Below are 17,868 nucleotides of genomic sequence, written 5' to 3'. Positions count from 1 at the left end.
CGCGATCAGGGTTTGAGGAAAACTGCGTGTAATGGCAGATCGCGAGCGGTATTACGGCCCAACACCTTACCTCAAAGGTCGCTGCAGGCAGGCTTCTCTGCACCTACCCCTCCCACAGGAAATCAGATAACTGGACAGCCGGCACGGTAGTCAGGCAATGTCCGGATTAGATAAGGGAAAGGCGCGCGCGCAACGAGGGGTGTGTCCCTCAAGTTGCTAGGTGACGGTACGCAAAAGTAAACAGAGAAGAAGGGTTTGCTTAGGGACAGCGCAGGCCGGGCATAGTGAAGCGGGCGCCATCTTGGAATGGACTGGGATGTCTAGTAAGGCATACACAGGCATATGGAAGTGGACAACAGGTCCAGAATCGTGACTATCTGGCGAGTGTCGTCCAGGGCACCCCATCATTTAATCCCAATGTTTCGCACTGCAATCGGTGTATCCATCTCTGTTGATGTTTGAAGAGCACTTGTTGGTTGAGATGTGGTAGGGACTCAATAACAGTCCATCGAATGCTTTCCGGAGAGTGGTTCTTATCCTTGCAATGATCATAGAGTTTAGTGTGTGTTTTGCGACATCGAATGTTGCTGTTATGCTCCATAATCCTTTGCTTAACGGGACGCATGGTCATCCCGATGTATAACAATTCACAGGGGCAGATCAAGACATAAATGCACCTGGAGCTGTTACAGTTCGTGTGTTTGCTAAAGGTCCACGTGAAATTGTTATTAAGTACAATGGTCTTGCCCTGGATGGTCTGTGGGCATACGACGCAGGTACCACAGCGATAATGTCCAGTTACTGGGGGCAGGTCCCAGAGTGTATTGACAGCTTGGATGCAGGTTTTCTTGGGACGGGTATGGATAAGGGTGTCTTTAAGATTTGCCGTCCTCTTAAAAGCAAAACGTGGGCGTGGTAACTCCATCCCTGCGGAGTTGAGAATGCCCCAGTGTGTGTTGACAGTTTTTTTGATAAATGAAGAGTTTCTAGTAAACGAGGTCACACAGGTAATCTTGTCGTCTGGTACCTTGGGATGCACCTCAAGCAAGGCCTCTCTGTTATTATTGAGGGCTCTTTTGGTGGAATCTTTCAAAAGGCGGGTGGGATACCCCCGATCCAGGAGTTTGGTTTGTAGGGAGCGTGCTTGTCGTTTGTAGTCATTGATTGAACTGCAATTTCTCCGAAGGCGGAGAAATTGCCCGAATGGTAGATTGTTCCTCAGGGATCTCGTATGATGGCTATTGTAAGGCAACAGACTATTCCTGTCAGTCTCCTTTTTATAGAGAGTGGTGCTGATCGTGGTGGGTTCCAGTACTATGGTAAGGTCCAAATAAGGGATGGATTCACTGGAAATGGTGCCCGTAAACTTAAGAAACGGGTCTTGTTGGTTTATCCAAGTACAGAACGCCTCACAGGTCATCCGGTCCCCCTTCCAAAACACCAAAATATCGTCAATGTATCGACGCCAGCACGTGAGATTCTCACGGAACGGATTGTGTTCTGGGGGGTAGATGCATCTTTCCTCAAACGATGCCATGTAGATGCAGGCCAGGCTCGGCGCAAAGGTCGAGCCCATCGATGTCCCGCGAATCTGATGATACAAGTTGGACTCGTATTTGAAAAAATTTTCGGTAAGCGCGATATGTGCCAATTCCATAATGAAGGAAACTGGAGTGGGGGATAACCACTCCTCTTGTCGGAGGAGAGATTCCACCGATTCGAGCGTTGCCTGTTGGGGTATATTCGTGTACAACGCTTCCACGTCGAGTGTTAGGAGAAGATCGATGTCCTCTCTGCCGTCCATGTCGTTGATAAGACGAAGCACATCTCTAGTGTCCTGTAGGTAAGATGGGATGAGTTTGACCAGTGGTTGCAGGAAAGCATCACAGAATTGAGAGAGGGGTTCTAAAATAGAGCCGATGCCAGACACGATGGGTCTTCCTGGGACTGGGGTGGTGCCCTTGTGTATTTTGGGCAAAATGTAGAAGTACGGTATGACAGGGTCCGTGGTTACCAGAAATTCTGCCTCTTTTTTGCTCAGCCATCCATTAGTCTCTGCTTCAATAACCAGGGACATCACGGTAGTCGTCAGTCGGTTGGTTGGATCCTCTGTCAGTAATCTGTAATGGTTTGAATTTGACAGTTGACGTCTGCATTCCAGATCATAAGCCTTTGTCATAAAGAATTATATACGCATAACTCTGTAGTGTCAACAGAACTTGCTCTGTGCACATTAACAGGAGCACAGCTCCCACTTAGGTAAGCACAGCCAATTAACCACAGTAGCCCTCATTCATTTTCATCAATTCAAAAGATACTAATCTTTTAAGATAGCTCTAATTTGGCGCAATTTATAGCCCCCAGGGTATTCATGTCCTAAAAAGACCCTCACCTTTCAAGTAGGGTCAAAATGTTGTTGACAACACCTAAGGATAGTCTAATAAAGACAGCACCAGAGAAAAGTCTGGTTGATCTTCTGTGGAATTAAAAATAAAATACTCAAGACATCCTTGTACCTTCCAATAACTTTACCGATTTTAAGTCACTGTAATGCCACGTTCAAACTTGTATGTTTGTTATGGTCCCTTCCCTGGAGGTACATATGTCACTATTCTATCTAAAAACACCACTCATCCTGGGCTAGCAGGTTCCTCATGATCCCCTACGACTCATCCTGGGAGGAACAGACAGCCTAGACGGATCCCGACCCGACAAACTATTCCTGGGGACAGCCATCACGGTAGCCAAATGCGACATTGCCGCGACATGGGTGCAGTCTAAACCCCTAAGTATAATCAAATGGCGCAAGTGCGCAGAATAGATTGCCAAACAGGAAAGACCCATATTTGAGGCCTGGGGGATGTCCAAATAAACATAAAAAGGTCTGGGGAAAATGGACGAACTAGTTAGACTGATTAGAATTGTAATCTCTCTATGTACACAAATGTACGGTTTATGCGCTGTGGTTTCGGACTGACGCGCTCACATATCCAATCAATGCAAATGTATTATGAAGCGTCAAGGACCGTTGGTCAATGGTGTCATACAGCTATTTGTTTACCTGCTCTTAAAAAAATAAAATTGTTTATCAAAACAAACAAAAAAAAAACACTCACTGAATTCATTTGCATAATTAAAATGTGTTATATTAATTGAATACATTAATTAATAAATATATCACTCAGGTTGGCTAAATTTGAGTATAGTGTAATACATCCAGTGGGCTACTTACCTTCATTTTCAAAATATCTAGATTAGTATTGCTAAAATTACTTTGTGGCAGATATATCTTGCCTTTTTATATCTTTTTCCTTCCCTAACTAAACGAACACAGAATAAGAATTTGTGACAAAATTAGATTGTTCTCAAAATTTGTTTCATGTGAAAACTTGCTTCAATGAAAACTGGGCTGAGGCATTCTGCACTAATTGCAGTCCTCTCAATTGGTAAGCCAGCAGGTCCCAAGGCAGAGTGCTGGACAGGCTAAAGTGCCAGGACTAGCTTTGTACTGAATTAGATCCTACATCCGCAATCTGAGTCTGAGGTTGCAATGGGGTCCCCATGAAATTCACTCAGTATCCTGCAGGTTCATCACTGTTCTGCTTCCTCGAACATTTACTTGCGTCTTCCTGGCTCAGCGCCTACAGCTGTATCAGATGAGCCACCAAATGTTTGCCGACAATACTCAAATCCATTTCTAGCAGGAAAACATGGCTGTGAACCAGGTTGACATCTCCGTGGGCCTGGTCCACGTTTTCGCAGGATGCAGGAGAGCTTATTTTGTCCAAACAAAAGTAAGAGCCTTCTGGGTTTTGGGTGGAGCAGATCTCAAGGCTCCAGGCTTCGACTGACCTCCCACCCTAACCTTACCACATTCAACTGCATTGAAAGAATTGAATTTTGAAGTCATTTTGGAACAGCGCTTCCCCCTCATCATCCAAGCTAAGAATCAACCTGCAACTCTTGCTTCATCAAAACAAACTACAAGATGGGGTTTAAAGTACTCCACATAATCCAGAAGGCCTACTGGGGCCAATGATCTAGATATCTACAAAGACTTACACCCCACACACAGAATCCTGCACTCTGCACCTGCACAGTTATTTAAAGAGCCTTCAGCTGGATTTAACATGGAAGCAGGATCCTGGGACCTCAGGACCACAAACTAGGAGCCTAAACCTGCGGACAGTGAGAAAGTGTATGGATTTGAGAAGGGCCTGAAAACTGACATGTTCTGGCTTGCTTTCAACTCGACCTCTGCATGTGGGAACTGCAATGAAGAATAATGGCCTGGGCCACTTTAAAGACTGGATTCCTGCTACTCCGTTACATCTAGTAGTGCTATGATGGTGACATGCAGTACTCTACAATACATACATAGTAAAAATATAAGAGCTTAATGCAAGGAAGCATACAACAGATGGAATGAGCGTGGTACAGCTACATTTGTGGTGCCTCCTTTACTCTGAAGGCTCTCCAGTTGTCACCTAGTAGGCAGAATCGAAAACCACTCCTAAAACGGTACATTTAAAGCTTGTTTTTCTAGCAGCAGTCATGTGATTGTATGTCATACTCTGCTATGCCCCATCTGCTGCGCAGGCGTGCACTCTAGCCATTTTCCTTCTGCTAAAAAGAGTCAATAAGCGTTTTGTATTTGGCTGAAGGGCAAGATGGACTAGGAAAAGTTTACTCACCCCATCTCCTATCTGTCTGCCTCACACACCCCACTGTCCGGCAACATACAACTCACTTTAAATACAGACCTTGGTCATCGTACTACACCTTCCGTTCACAGAGGCGTGCTTGCTCCATACACCTTTTGTGTGTGACGTCACAGAATCGACATACACCGAGTGGGAGCTGAGCCACACCCAATATGTGCTTTTTCTGTCAGTGTGCACTCCTTTACTACAGCAGGAATTTTACAAGATTAGTGATCACTTGCAGCTCTGTATTGTTCAGTAGGAAGCTAACGGCAGATGGTAATGTCAGTGACCCCTCCTTAGCCAACGGGTGCTGAAGCAATCTTCTACGGTCTTCCAGGAGTGAAGGGCAAATGCAGAGCAAGCGCATTATTGACTCCCGGGAAACAACCTTAACACGGGCATCACATGGTGATGCCATTACTACGCAGTTGTTACAACGACCGCATTACCACGCAATGCCATTACATCAACTTGCAGTAGATGGCGTGGCTACCATTAGAAATAGTATAGTTAACTATTCCAACACATTCCATACTGTTACGTAGGCTGGAGTTGAAATAGTAAATTATACATTTCTAATGTCAGCACACCATCTGCTGCAAGTTGATGTAATGACTTGCATAGTAATGGCATTGCATGGTAACAATGCAGTCATTGTAACGACCGCGCTGTAATGGCACGGGAAGTAATGACTCGCATTGTAACGAGTCATATTCTTGATTCCTCGAATAGACGGCATAGCCGACATGTTTTCAACAAGGGTTTAACTGCCGATGGAGGAGATACATCTAATGACGAAAAAGAGCCAATCCGAAACTGCAGGTAATTCATTTTATAATATAAAGGTTTACCAGCACTAAATTAGTTAACATAAAATTCAAACATGGAAAATAAATGTCATTTGATACCAAGAGCTTTTTGACATCCGTTTCTCAGTGTGAGAATTATAGCTTAGATTACATTAACAGCGTTATTCCATTTTATCATCAGAATCATATAAAATTAAGCAATTTTAAAAAGTGTATATTTTGCATCTGGATATCCTTGACGGTAATAAGAGCGACACCTTCTTGAATGGAAAATGTGTTACATTTTTTATAAATATTTTTATACATTTTTTTAACAAGTACATCATAGACCGACTTTACTCCTGCAAGGATTGACTGGATTTACTTTCTCCTTATGGGCAGATCTTGTTCACTCGTTTCTCCTAGGATCCACCACTTTCCTCTTCCTCCTCACAATCCCCACCACCCTCCACCTCCACCCCCATCAGTAGATTCTTCTTATACTGTTCACTGGTTAACATTCATGCTCCTTTAGTGTTGCCAGGAAGTCCAAATCCTCTCCCATTTTTTTTCAGGCATCCCCTTCTGCCCAAGTGTTAACCCTTGGTGTGTCGGGTGAGTCCCAGCTTCTTGCAATGTATTTCTTGGCCACGGAAAGACTTAACATCAGTAGCAGCTTGGTATATTTTGGCAGGGTTTTATCCCCTCCCCCCCCACATTAAGAACCAGCTTTTCGACCAAGCTGTCTAGTTTAGCACGAGTCATTGCGTACCAGCTGTCCCTCACTTCCTCCCAACAGCCTCGTGCACGACCAGTGTGTAAACAATCACCTATTTCATTGCATCCTCGGATACATTTGTTGGAGCCAACCCTCCCCATCTTGTACAGTACCTCTCTGGTGCAGTATGATCAATGCAGTATTAGAAGCTGCACTAGGCGAAACCCTGATCGTATTGCACGCTCTCGTGGGGCCCACAGTGCCTCTTCCCACTCCCTGTCCTCTAGGGGCCCACAACTCTCCCAGTCTATTCTGAGTTTGCCCATCCCATCTGGCAGTGGTGAGCGTGCCTGTATTGTTGTGTCTTTTTAAGTGGAGGTGCTAATATGTGTCTTAGTTGTAGGTACCAGAACATTTTTGTGTCTGCCACTTGGTGTCCCTGTTTAAGCCTCTTGAAGGACATCAGGCTATCCTTGTTTCAGATGACTCCCAGAGTCAAGATTCCTATCATGTCCCAATCAGCGGATCCCTCCAGCCGCCCCACGTACTATAAGGTGATTAGCAGTCATTGGCATCGCTAGTCTCCTATCATTCCTTTTAACTACAAGCACTGAAATTTTATGTTACGTAGCCAGTGCTTTTTACTTTTTGTATGCAAAATAAACACTTCTATTCTTTTCTGACAGTGGGTTTATCAGGAAGAGTGCCTTTCAAACCTGTAATCATGTTTGAATTTTATCTAATTAAAAGGATTGCAGGTCTAAGGGTGGGCTGGTTAGAGAGGCTATTTCCACACACACACACACAAATCACAAAAACAAGGGAAAAATATGCAGCAGAAATCTTAAAGTCCTTGTTTGTAAGGTGGTCTGAGCATAGAATTATGGTAAATGATTTAATGAATTTCCATTGCCCTGAAAATGTGGATTATTCTATTTAAGAGAGGCAATCAAACAAACTAACGGGTTCCATCATTACTATTTGTTTAAAGATCTAAATGAAAATAAGATGTCTGTGTAAATATTTATTTACATATTTTACAAAATGGACGACATACAGTATATACATAGAGGTATCTAATAAAGTGCATTCATTAAAAAAGAGAAGCCATTTTATAGTCCCCGGCAACAAGGGTGGTAAATGCTATCTCGCTTTCCCACCGACTGAGGTTGTTGGCAACATCTGAGAATCAAAGACATAATGGATGTAGCGGTAGATTTCCTCTGCTTTTTGTTGACTGACTTGTGCGCAGGATGCTATATCGGTTACCGAGCTGTAAAAATACAAAAAAATGAACTTATATATCACATGCAATAGTTGCAACCTGTATTTGTATTTTTGTACTTCTGGAATACATTGTTACTTTGTCCTGGAATATTGTCCCAGTGATATTCAAATCTGTCTTGACCCTGCTCCGAAAAGAATAGTCTAACCCCGTGGTACTCATAGTGGCAGCCCATGGACCTTGCCTTGCTGTGGCTACGTTTCTAGTGAGGCCGGCAGTAAACACAGAAGATGACCGCAGGAGCATACATAGTGATTACGTATTAAATGGGTATTCCCTACGTATGCTCCTGCAGCCATCTTCTGTGCATTACTACCGGCCTCTGTGACTTCACGGCACCCTTGGAAAGCTTCCCAAAAGGCTGTTTAAAAGTCAGCTGTAAGCGCTTTCAAAGCAGACTTTTAAAGAGCCTTTTGGGAAGCTTCCTGTTTGGACAGAGACAGAGAGAGACAGATAGAGACAGACAGATAGAGTCAGACAGAGGCAGAAAGAACCAGAGAGAGACATAAAGAGACAGATGAACAAGTTACCTACCTTCGGTAACTATATATCTGTAAGAAACAGTAGTTAGTATTAGATTCCTTACCTTAGAATATCCCCAGGCGTCAGACTGGATCCGGAAACTTTTGCGTAGCAGTACCCTTGCGCGTCGGTAGGCATCGCCTGCGCCTCCGCGTCCGTCGTCGCCGTGATGACGTCGTCGGAGTACTTAGACGCCGCCTCAGCGCACTGACGTCAGTTCTTAGACACAGTTTTTCCGCGCCAGAAATGCAGAGCCATGTTAAAAACCAACACTGGTGCCATTGAAACTAGGGCCCTGATAGGGGATGACCTTAACCCTAGATATTGGTTCGCAGAACGGGGAGGATGGGTGGGGCAGTAAGGAATCTAATACTAACTACTGTTTCTTACAGATATATCGTTACCGAAGGTAAGTAACTTGTTGATCTGAAAGAAACAGGTTAGTATTAGATTCCTTACCTTAGAATAGATAACCCAGCAATACCAACCCCGGTGGTGGGTCTACGAACCAATAATCACACCAGAAAGTCCTGGAGGACGGAACGGCCAAAGAAGCCATCCCTCCGGACTTGGCTGTCCAGGCAGTAGTGTCTTGCAAACGTATGCAGCGATGCCCACGTAGTTGCCTGACAGATGTCCTGCAAGGGGACTCCCCGGCCCAGGGCAGTGGTAGCCGCCGTGGCCCGAGTGGAATGGGCCCTCAGCCTAACCGGAGGCTCTTTCTTCGCCAAGGAGTAACAAGCCTTGATACACAAGACGACTCACAGAGAGATGGTCCGCTTGTGCACCGCCCGTCCCTTCTTAGCGCCCACATAACCAACAAAGAGTTGGTCATCCACTCGGAACTGGCGTGTGCGATCTAGATAGAACGAAATCGCACGTTTTGGGTCCAGAAGGTGGAGCCGCTCTTCCTCTTTTGAGGGATGCGGTGGCGGAAAGAAGGTGGGCAAGGTGATAGACTCCCTGATGAGGAAAGCCGTGACAACCTTGGGCAGGAAAGAGGGTCTAGTCCGCAACACAACCTTGTCCGGATGGACAGAAAGGAAAGGAGGTTTCGATGAAAGAGCCTTGAGCTTACTCACTCTCCTGGCAGAGGTGATGGCAACCAGGAAAGCAGTCTTCAGAGTAAGAAGGCGGAGAGGACAGTTGTGAAGTGGCTCAAAGGGAGCGCACATCAGATAGGTAAGGACAAGGTTCAAGTTCCACTGAGGCATCACAAACGGAACAGGAGGAAACATGTGTCTTCAGAAAACGAGTTACAATAGGGGACTTGAACAAAGAAGGTTGATCAGGCAGCCTTAGAAAGGCTGAAAGGGCAGAAAGGTAGCCCTTGATATAGTGCCCGGAGCAGAGCCCTGCTGGGCAAGAGAAAGAAGGAAGAGAAGAACCTCAGAAAGAGGGGCAGAGAGAGGATCCACAGCCTTTGCTGTGCACCATGCCACAAATCTATTCCACCTGCAGGCGTATACCGACTTTGTGGGGGGACGCCTGGCTGCCAGAATAACATTACAGACTTCAGGAGGCTAGTCAAATGGCCTCAACTGTCGCTGCTCAATCTCCAAGCATGGAGGTGGAGACTGGACAGGTTCGGGTGGAGGACCGTCCCCTGCTGCTGCGACAGACGGTTCTCCTGAAGAGGCAGACGAACCGGGGGATAGACTGACATACTGAGTAGCTCGGGATACCAGGACCTTCGTGCCCAGTCCGGAGCCACAAGGATGACTTGGGCCCGGTCGCGTTTGATCTTCTTCAGCACTCTGGGCAGAAGTGGTATAGGCGGAAAGGTGTACAACAGACCGCAACTCCACTCGCGATGAAAAGCGTCTCCCAGCGAGTGCCGCCTTGGAAATTCCAACATGCAGAACTGATGACATTGCGCGTTCTCTTCTGTGGCGAATAGATCTAACCAAGGCTCTCCCCACTGCAGAAAGAGACCTTGTGCCACGTCCGAGTTCAGACATCATTCGTGATCCATCATGCACCGGCGGCTGAGTTCGTCTGCCCTGGCATTCAGAGAACCTGCCAGGTGTTGAACCACCAGGGTCACGCCCTGATGTCCCAGCCACTGCCAAAGGCGCAGAGCCTCTTGGCAGAGGGTCCACGACCCCACCCGCCCTGTTTGTCGCAGTACCACATGGCGGTGGTGTTGTCCGTGAACACCTGCACTACACTCCCCCGGACAGAGGGGAGGAATGCCTTCAGTGCTAGACGAATCACCCGCAGCTCCAAAAGGTTGATAAGGGGCCGGGACTCCGGCGAAGACCAGAGGCCTCTGATCTCCGCCTCTCCCATGTGGCCTCCCCAGCCCTGGAGGGACGAGTCCGTCACGACCACGTGCTCCGGTTGGGGAGGGGAGAGGGACTTGCCGCTGACCCAATCGCGATTCGTGAGCCACCACTAAAGCTGTCTCGCAGTGCCCTCCAAGATCAGGACATGGTCGGACAGGTTGCCTTGATGCTGGGCCCACTGAAACTTCAGGTCCCACTGCAGAGCCCGCATCCGCCACTGGGCGTGATGCACCAGAAGGATGCAGGAGGCCATCAGCCCCAGAAGCCGCAGCGTCAACCTGACCGAGACCCGGGATAAAAGCTGAAAGAGTGGAATCAGAGCCTGAATATCCCGAACCCGCTGTTCGGGAGGATAAATACGAAACTGCGCCGAGTCGAGAACAGCTCAGATGAAGAGGAGCTTCTGAGAGGGGCACAACTGTGACTTCGGCACATTGATGGAAAACCCCAGCTGGTGCAAGAGGTCTACCGTTGTCTGGAGGTGGCTGAGGACTGTTTGGGGCGAGCCCGCCTTCAACAACCAGTCGTCGAGGTAGGGGAAGACTGAAACCCCTAACCTGCGCAGATGAGCTGCGACCACCGCTATCACCTTCGTGAACACCCATGGGGCACTTGTAAGGCCGAAGGGGAGCACGGTAAACTGAAAGTGCTCGTGGCCTACCATGAACCGCAGGTAGCGCCGGTGGGCCGGCAGGACGGGGATGTGGAAATAAGCGTCCTGCAAGTCCAACGCTACCATCCAGTCTCCTCGGTCTAGGGCAGCTAAGACCTGAGCCAGTGTCAGCATTTTGAACTTCTCCTTCACAGGGCTTAATTTGAGCCGGAGCTTGCCGGTGCTTAGCACCGGCACCTAATTATCAGGGCCGGGTCTACGGCCGGGTCTACAGTCACGCTCATTAAGTGCACAGTCAGTAATTGATAATGAGTCATGGACACATGGCACTGGCCCAGCGTGTGCTGTGCTGCTGTAGTACCGTAAGTGCTGCTGCTGCTGCTGTCACTTAGTTTAAGTTGTTGAGTTGTTGCCCCAACACCCCTGTGTTACCGTTCGGCGGCATTGTATTGGTTGCGTTGTTGACGTAAAACAAAACACTTACTGTGTGGTCAGGTGACGATGTGACGTGATTGACTCAGATTGATTCTTCTCTTAATTTCTCCTCACTTTCACTTCTAAAGGCCTCGGATCGGTGTTGCCCGCCCACTTGGCTTAGTGGGCAGGACACTGATATGGGCAGGGCGCCTTTGCCTGGGCTGGTCTTCTGCGGGGGTTGGGGCTGTGCGCGGCAGAGGCAGCGACGCATGCGCAGATTTTCTAATTGAATGCATTGCGCGCGCATTCTTTGCTGCATCCATTTTGCCACATCACGCCCGCCCCAGTATACCCACATGGCCGCAATCACCAACCACCGAGTATCCACTGGTGGTTGATGAACTACTACTTCAACGCCGCCGGGAGTCGGGGTCCTGCTTGGACAACTACTGTACAGCTGCATAGCTCTGCTCACCAGGTGAGGGCGAGCGAGGCATGGCATGGGGTAGGCCGGCCGTCGGCGGCCTATAAATATTAAAGCGGCGTAGGTGAGGCAGGCAGGGCCTGGCAGGCCGCAGGCGCCGTGAAAAATGTTTTCTTAATCATTATGTTGATTAGTGTACCGTGTGATCATGATGGGCTGTGGTAGGCGGCGTAGGCTGGTGGACAAATCATGATTTAAAGTAAACAATAAATAAAGTTGCACAGCACTGGTGAGGCAGGACAGGACCTAGCACTCCAGGCCGCAGGCGCCGTGAATACTGATTTACTTTTTATCGTTATTGATGGTCACTGACTGATCACGATGATGAGGTTTGATCCCCCGTTTGATCATCATCATGATCATGTTGCCAGTAGTAGGGCAGACAGTGGCTTAGACTATTGCTGCGGTTCTGGCCCGGGCTGCCTGGATGGATCAGTACTGGGCTGGCCCTGGGATGGATTCAGTTTCGGTTCAGGGCACGGCAGTCTCATGATCAAATCTGTGGGGGACCGGGTTGGGGCTGTGCGGGGCAAGTAGCGTGCACAGATTTTTTCAAAGCAATGCACGCGCATTCACTGCTTTGCCACCAGACCCCACCCCAGCATACCCACACTGCCTCAGACAGGCTCTGAGGCCCGCTCACCACCACCGTCCGGTCCGAGACTCAGTCCGAGTCATCGTGGCAACAGGCCAGCCAGCCAGCCGCCAGCCACCGATCAAAAAGTAGCGGCGATGATGATGGATTAATTTTGCGTACATGCACTAGACACACTCCTGGCCCGGACTGCCCCTTTATTCTGGTACCATTATAAAGACCCATTACTACACTTTAGAAACAAGTTGAATAATCTATTACACTTTAACGTGCTACTCAATAAAGAAGTTATATTGGGCCGTAACCCGAATTTCTATGAGGTTTATAAACCGTTTATTTATGATTTTACAGTGACGTTTTAGTTCTTTATCTTCTAATTGTTTTGCATTCTGCTTCTGTATTTCTTGCATAGTCCTGACTGCACCACTTGCAAGGTTAGTCCCACGGCTTGGCCAAGCTTCTAAAATGAGAGCCAGGAGATAATGTTGTACATTACCTAAGTTGTGCGTTTAATAGCTGCTGCACTAACGTGTTGTGAAAGTTCACCTACTGAAACTTAGTTCTCTAGCTTTTCTTCTACCACTATCATGTCCAGAATTACGTGAAAAATGGGCTCGGGGTGTCACCATATGGTCTCCTGACCATTTTTTTATTATACCTCTGCCATCTGGTAATAGTACTCTCTCATGGAATAGACAGAAGACAAAAAGTAGAATCTCGAAATCATTTCTATTATCGGGTGCCTTTTTAACATTAATACAAGACAGACATGCAAGTCACACAACAATCTGCACAAAAAGCATTCATTCCTTATATACTTAGATGTGTATAGTGATTGTGTTTCACATTGAGCATGGGCGGCGCTCTTCCACACAGGAAGGGGTGCCTCTTAGACAGGATCTGCCCTCTCAATGGAAGAGGACACTAAATAGCCCTGAGACGACTCTTTGTCTATTTGAGTAATTATTCCAGTGATCAATTTGAGTTGTCTGCCTGCCCTGGGGCTTGTTTTTTTGTGCTCCACATACACTGCCAAGAAAGCTGTTTAAACTGTCTTCAGGCAATACCTTGGTACAGTTTTCCCATTCACTTATGAGTGATGTGGAAAGCATTTGATTTGTGGACCAATACATATATGTTTTAGCTAGAAAAATCCACTTTCCAAATGAATTAATGAGTACATACAACAAACAAGTGTTTTCAACCTGAACAATCCCTCCCACCCCATGCCTCTCCCATCCCGCTCATCCTTCCACGTAGTTTGTGTCTAGTTAGAGTTTATCGACTGTGTCTGTGAGAAGGACATAGAGGCCAAGTTCGAGACTTTTTATCTCGTTGCAGGTGTTTCATATGCACATTTTAAGGAAATAATTCATGCTTTCGTAGATTATTCTGAGGACATGAAGAGAAAATATATGGAGAGGTTTTTAAGTGCACAAAAGGCATAATCATCCTTGCCCTATTGTTCATGAGATAAAAATATAGTTTAATGAAAAAAGTGAAAATGGCATCCATAAATGCCAGGGCTTCTGAATCGTGACAGTCTTCTGTCTTAGGAAGCGGTCTTCGGCTCTCTGGTGTAAGGGGTAGCACTTCTAAATGGATGTGGGAATCAAGACTGGCAGGAATAAAGGAGGCACACATTTGGTCTAAGCCCTAGCTCCTAGGTGAATGCACAACACCATAGAATGCCTGTGGCAGACAGTAATTTTCCTCACTGGCCATGGAGGGACAAGTAGTTTGGACTCTCACTGGCAGATATTGTGTAACATCACTTCAGGTATATATTACATCTGACTTTTAGTGGTGCCAGTTGAAGATGTGGGTGGAGCTAATATAGTAAGTGGGTGGAGCCAGTGGTAGAAGTGGGTTGTGCCAGAGAAAAGTAGGTGTGGCCTCCGACAAACATTTGAGCACCTGCACTTCATATTTTACAAATTAAGCACTGCTCCTTCCGGAGGATGCCGTTGACGTTCCGTAGATCCAAGATAAGGTGTAGGCCCCCTTTGCACTTCTACCAGAAAGTAGTGGGAATAGCAACCACACCCTACTTCTGGCACAGGAACGTGCTTGATGGCCCCCTTGGCCAAGAGGGCCGTAACTTCCTCCTGCAGAAGTCGCAAATGATCCCCGATACGCGATGGTATTGTGGTGGCATGGCTGGAGGGGTCACCTCGAAGGGGAAGAAGTAGCCCCTTCGGACGATTTGCAGCACCCACCTGTCCGATGTGACAGTGCGCCAGTGAAGGAGGTGATGGTGAACCCTGCCCCCCACTGGCGTCACATGGGCCTGAAAGCACGGACTAGGACGGTTTTGAGGCGGATGCTGCGGGGGAAGGTGTGGACTGGCCTCGCCGTTTTCCCCGACAGCCTCCACGGCTGTTTCCACGGCCGCCACCGCGTTGGATGTTAGTCTGCGGTACGAGGCTGGCAGCACGTGTTGGGGCGCCCCTTCCTTGGCCACGAAAGGAGCGAAAGGCATTCGTTTGCTGGCGCGGAGCCGAGAGGCCCAAGGTCTTGGCCGTAGCCCTGGAGTCCTTAAAGCGCTCAAGCGCATGGTCTGCCTTGTTAGCAAAAATGGCGACGGCCATCAAACGGTTTGTCCATGAGGGTATTCTGGACCTCGGCCGAAAAGTTGGCGGACCTCAACCAGGCATGGCGACAAATCGCCACCGTCGTTGCCATCGCTCTGCCCAGTGAGTCGGTGGTATCCAGCCCACACCGGATGGAAAACCGTGCTGCATCTCGACCCTCCGCAAGGGCTTGGGCGAGTTTAGCCTTGACCTCCGCCGGGCATTGTTGCAGCACGTCCGCGACTGTGTCCCACAGGGAGTGGGTGTAGTAGCCCAAGAGGCATGCGGTGATGGAAGACCGCAGTCCCAGACTCAGGGAGGAGAATACCTTCTTGACGTATTGCTCATACCTCTTGGATTCCCGATCAGGCGGAGCCGACGGGAATGCGGTCTGGGAGTTTGAGACCTGGATGACCAGGCTCTCGGGGTGGGGTGGGTGGGCAGGAAACATGGGTTGCCTGGGGCCGGGCGGTGGCGTCTGGCCACGTTCCTATCTACAGCCGAACCTGTAGCCGGCCTGCACCAAGTGCCCAAAAGAACGTCAGTCAAGGCCTCATTAAACGGCAGCAGAGGCTCAGCCGAGCTTGACTGCGGTTTAAGGACCTCAGTGAGGAGGTTAGTCCTCACGGCCGCGACGGGGAGCTTAAGGCCCAAGGCCTTGGCCGCCCACGTCAACACCACACTGAAGGTTGCCCCCTCCTCGGTAGCCACGGTAGGAGGTGAGACAAAACCAGTGTCTGGCGAAGTGTCCAGACCACTGGCGTCCCCAAGTCCACCTGTTCAGTCCTCCTGGGACTGACACTCACGTGTCAGAGGGTCCTCAGACCCCTCCCAATACTCCTCATCACCCATCTCCTGATAATCAGGGTTGTCAAACGATGGGCCGGTATGAAACTCCCCAAGCGGCGTCGAGAGCGGCGCCGCTCCGACGCCGGAACCGGATTGAGGGAGGCATCGGGGACGGCGCCGCCTGAAGACAGCCACGGAGGTGACACCCGAGGGCCCGGCACCGGTGAGGTTGTCAGGTCAACCGGCGACGACCCGGATCCAGAAGCGGATCCAGTGGGGCCCTGCGGCGCCGGGGCCGAAGCACCCGCCCGCTAGGGCCCCCAGACGGGTCCGCTTGGCCCGAAGGTGCCGCGGAGCCCGCCGGAGGAGTGAGGGACCTCATGGCCATGAGGAAGCGTTCAATCTCCTCCGGCGTCGCTTGCTGCCCAGGGACCGGAGGGTATGGGGCAGGTCGCGACGCCCGCGACTTAGATGGACCCGCATGGGCGGTGTCACCTGAACCCCCGGCCGCGTTGCGCGAGCGTCGGACGAGCAATGACGTCTCTTCGACTTTTTGTGCTTACCTGACGACTTCGAGCCTGAGGAGTGATGGAGATTCCCGGAGCTATGATGGCTCTGACCCCGCGACCGGTCCCTCGACCTCCGTCCGGACCGGGACCTCACGAGGCGCGGGGCCGACTGCCGGAGCTCGAGCCGCTTGCGGGACCGCTCCCGCCTAGCTTTAGATGTTAGGGCTTGGCAGTCGGAGCAGGCCTTGTCGTCGTGGTCGACGCCGAGACAGTGGAGGCACCGGCGGTGAGGGTCGGTGACAGACATCAGTCGGTCGCAGTCCTCACAGGGTTTAAAACCTGGCATCCCTACCGGCACCGTTCGGATTCGAAGACTAGAAAAATGATCAAAAAGGATTGCAAAAAGTTTAGTCAAAAAATTACTAAGGTACCACTTTTTCCGGTTCTGCGCTGCTGGCTCGGAAAAAAGAAGAACTGCCGTCAGCGCGCGGAGGCGGCGCCTAAGTACTCTGACAACATCAACACGGCGCCCACGACGCAGACGACAGACGCGGAGCCGCAGACGCCTACCGATGCGCAAGGGTACTGCTACGCAAAAGTTTCCGGATCCAGTCTGATGCCTGGGGATATTCTAAGGTAAGGAATCTAATACTAACCTGTTCCTTTCAGATAGAGAGAGATAGATCGATAGAGACAGAGAGAGAGTGAGAGAGAGAGAGAGAGTGAGAGAGACAGAGTGAGAGAGAGATAGACAGAGCTACCAAGAGATAACGAGAGAGATAGAGATATATATGTGTATATGCTGGGTCTGGTGGCTCAGTGGACGAATGCGTCTGCTGCAGGGGCCTATGTTCAACCTCATGGTCACGTTTTTTTTTTTGCTCTAGCCCCGCCCCCACTGACCCAGCCCCCGCTGGTGCAGCCCTTGGCCACAAACCACACTGTAAATTTGGCTCCCAAAAGAAAGTTTGAGAGTACCTATGGTCTAGCATCAAACTGCCAGGCCCGGTCCTCTATGAACTGAAACACAAACAACCCAAGTCTGGTTTCACCTTGATTGGGCTAATCAGTCAAGTGCGGTTGGATCCAGTGGAACAGTGACTAGGGGACCCATGTCTGACCATATACTCTTGCCACATAGAGCATTTCATTAAACCTGCAAAATGTGATGGGAGGAATACTTGCAAAAAATCTAACCATTGGAAATTGATAGGGTAATGAGATTAATTCAAGAATTACATCCATCACCTGTTTGCATACTCCAGTACAATGCCATTGGGTGTGACCTTTATGCCGAGTCCTGTGCTCACTGTGTCACTTGAACCAAGATCCACCCAACTGACGAGCCCCAATCAGGGTGAAACCAGTCTTGGGTTGCTTGTGTTACAGTTCAGGGAGGACCTGGCTTGATAATTCGGGCTGGTTTGTTTCTATTGGAGCAGGGTCAAGAACGATTTAGTCCAACCGGAGTGACCTGGTGAGCAAAATATCAATGGACTGGGATGCAGCCCAAGTAAATACCATGTGTTCCATCCATCAATTTTTGTATACTTCAGTGTGACGCTGTGTGTGTGACGGGAA

General features: G+C 49.0%; 1 protein-coding gene across 2 annotated transcripts in view; it reads right to left on the bottom strand.

The window, feature by feature from the left end:
* Nucleotides 1-5,523: 5,523 nt before the first annotated feature.
* The window catches only part of FANCM (FA complementation group M), an 861,212-nt gene continuing 848,867 nt past the window's right edge, over nucleotides 5,524-17,868 (bottom strand). For both annotated transcript variants that reach the window (XM_086937264.1, XM_086937265.1), the window contains one exon: nucleotides 5,524-7,485. In XM_086937264.1, the coding sequence (XP_086793390.1) occupies nucleotides 7,356-7,485 (130 nt within the window). In that variant the 3' untranslated portion in view covers nucleotides 5,524-7,355. The remainder of the gene's footprint in view (nucleotides 7,486-17,868) is intronic.

This window comes from Lissotriton vulgaris, chromosome 9 (genome assembly GCF_964263255.1).
Source record: "Lissotriton vulgaris chromosome 9, aLisVul1.2, whole genome shotgun sequence".
Classification (NCBI taxonomy): Eukaryota; Metazoa; Chordata; class Amphibia; order Caudata; family Salamandridae; genus Lissotriton; species Lissotriton vulgaris.
The sequence above is the reverse complement of the archived record's forward strand: the minus strand, read 5'-3'. Positions and strand labels throughout refer to the sequence as shown.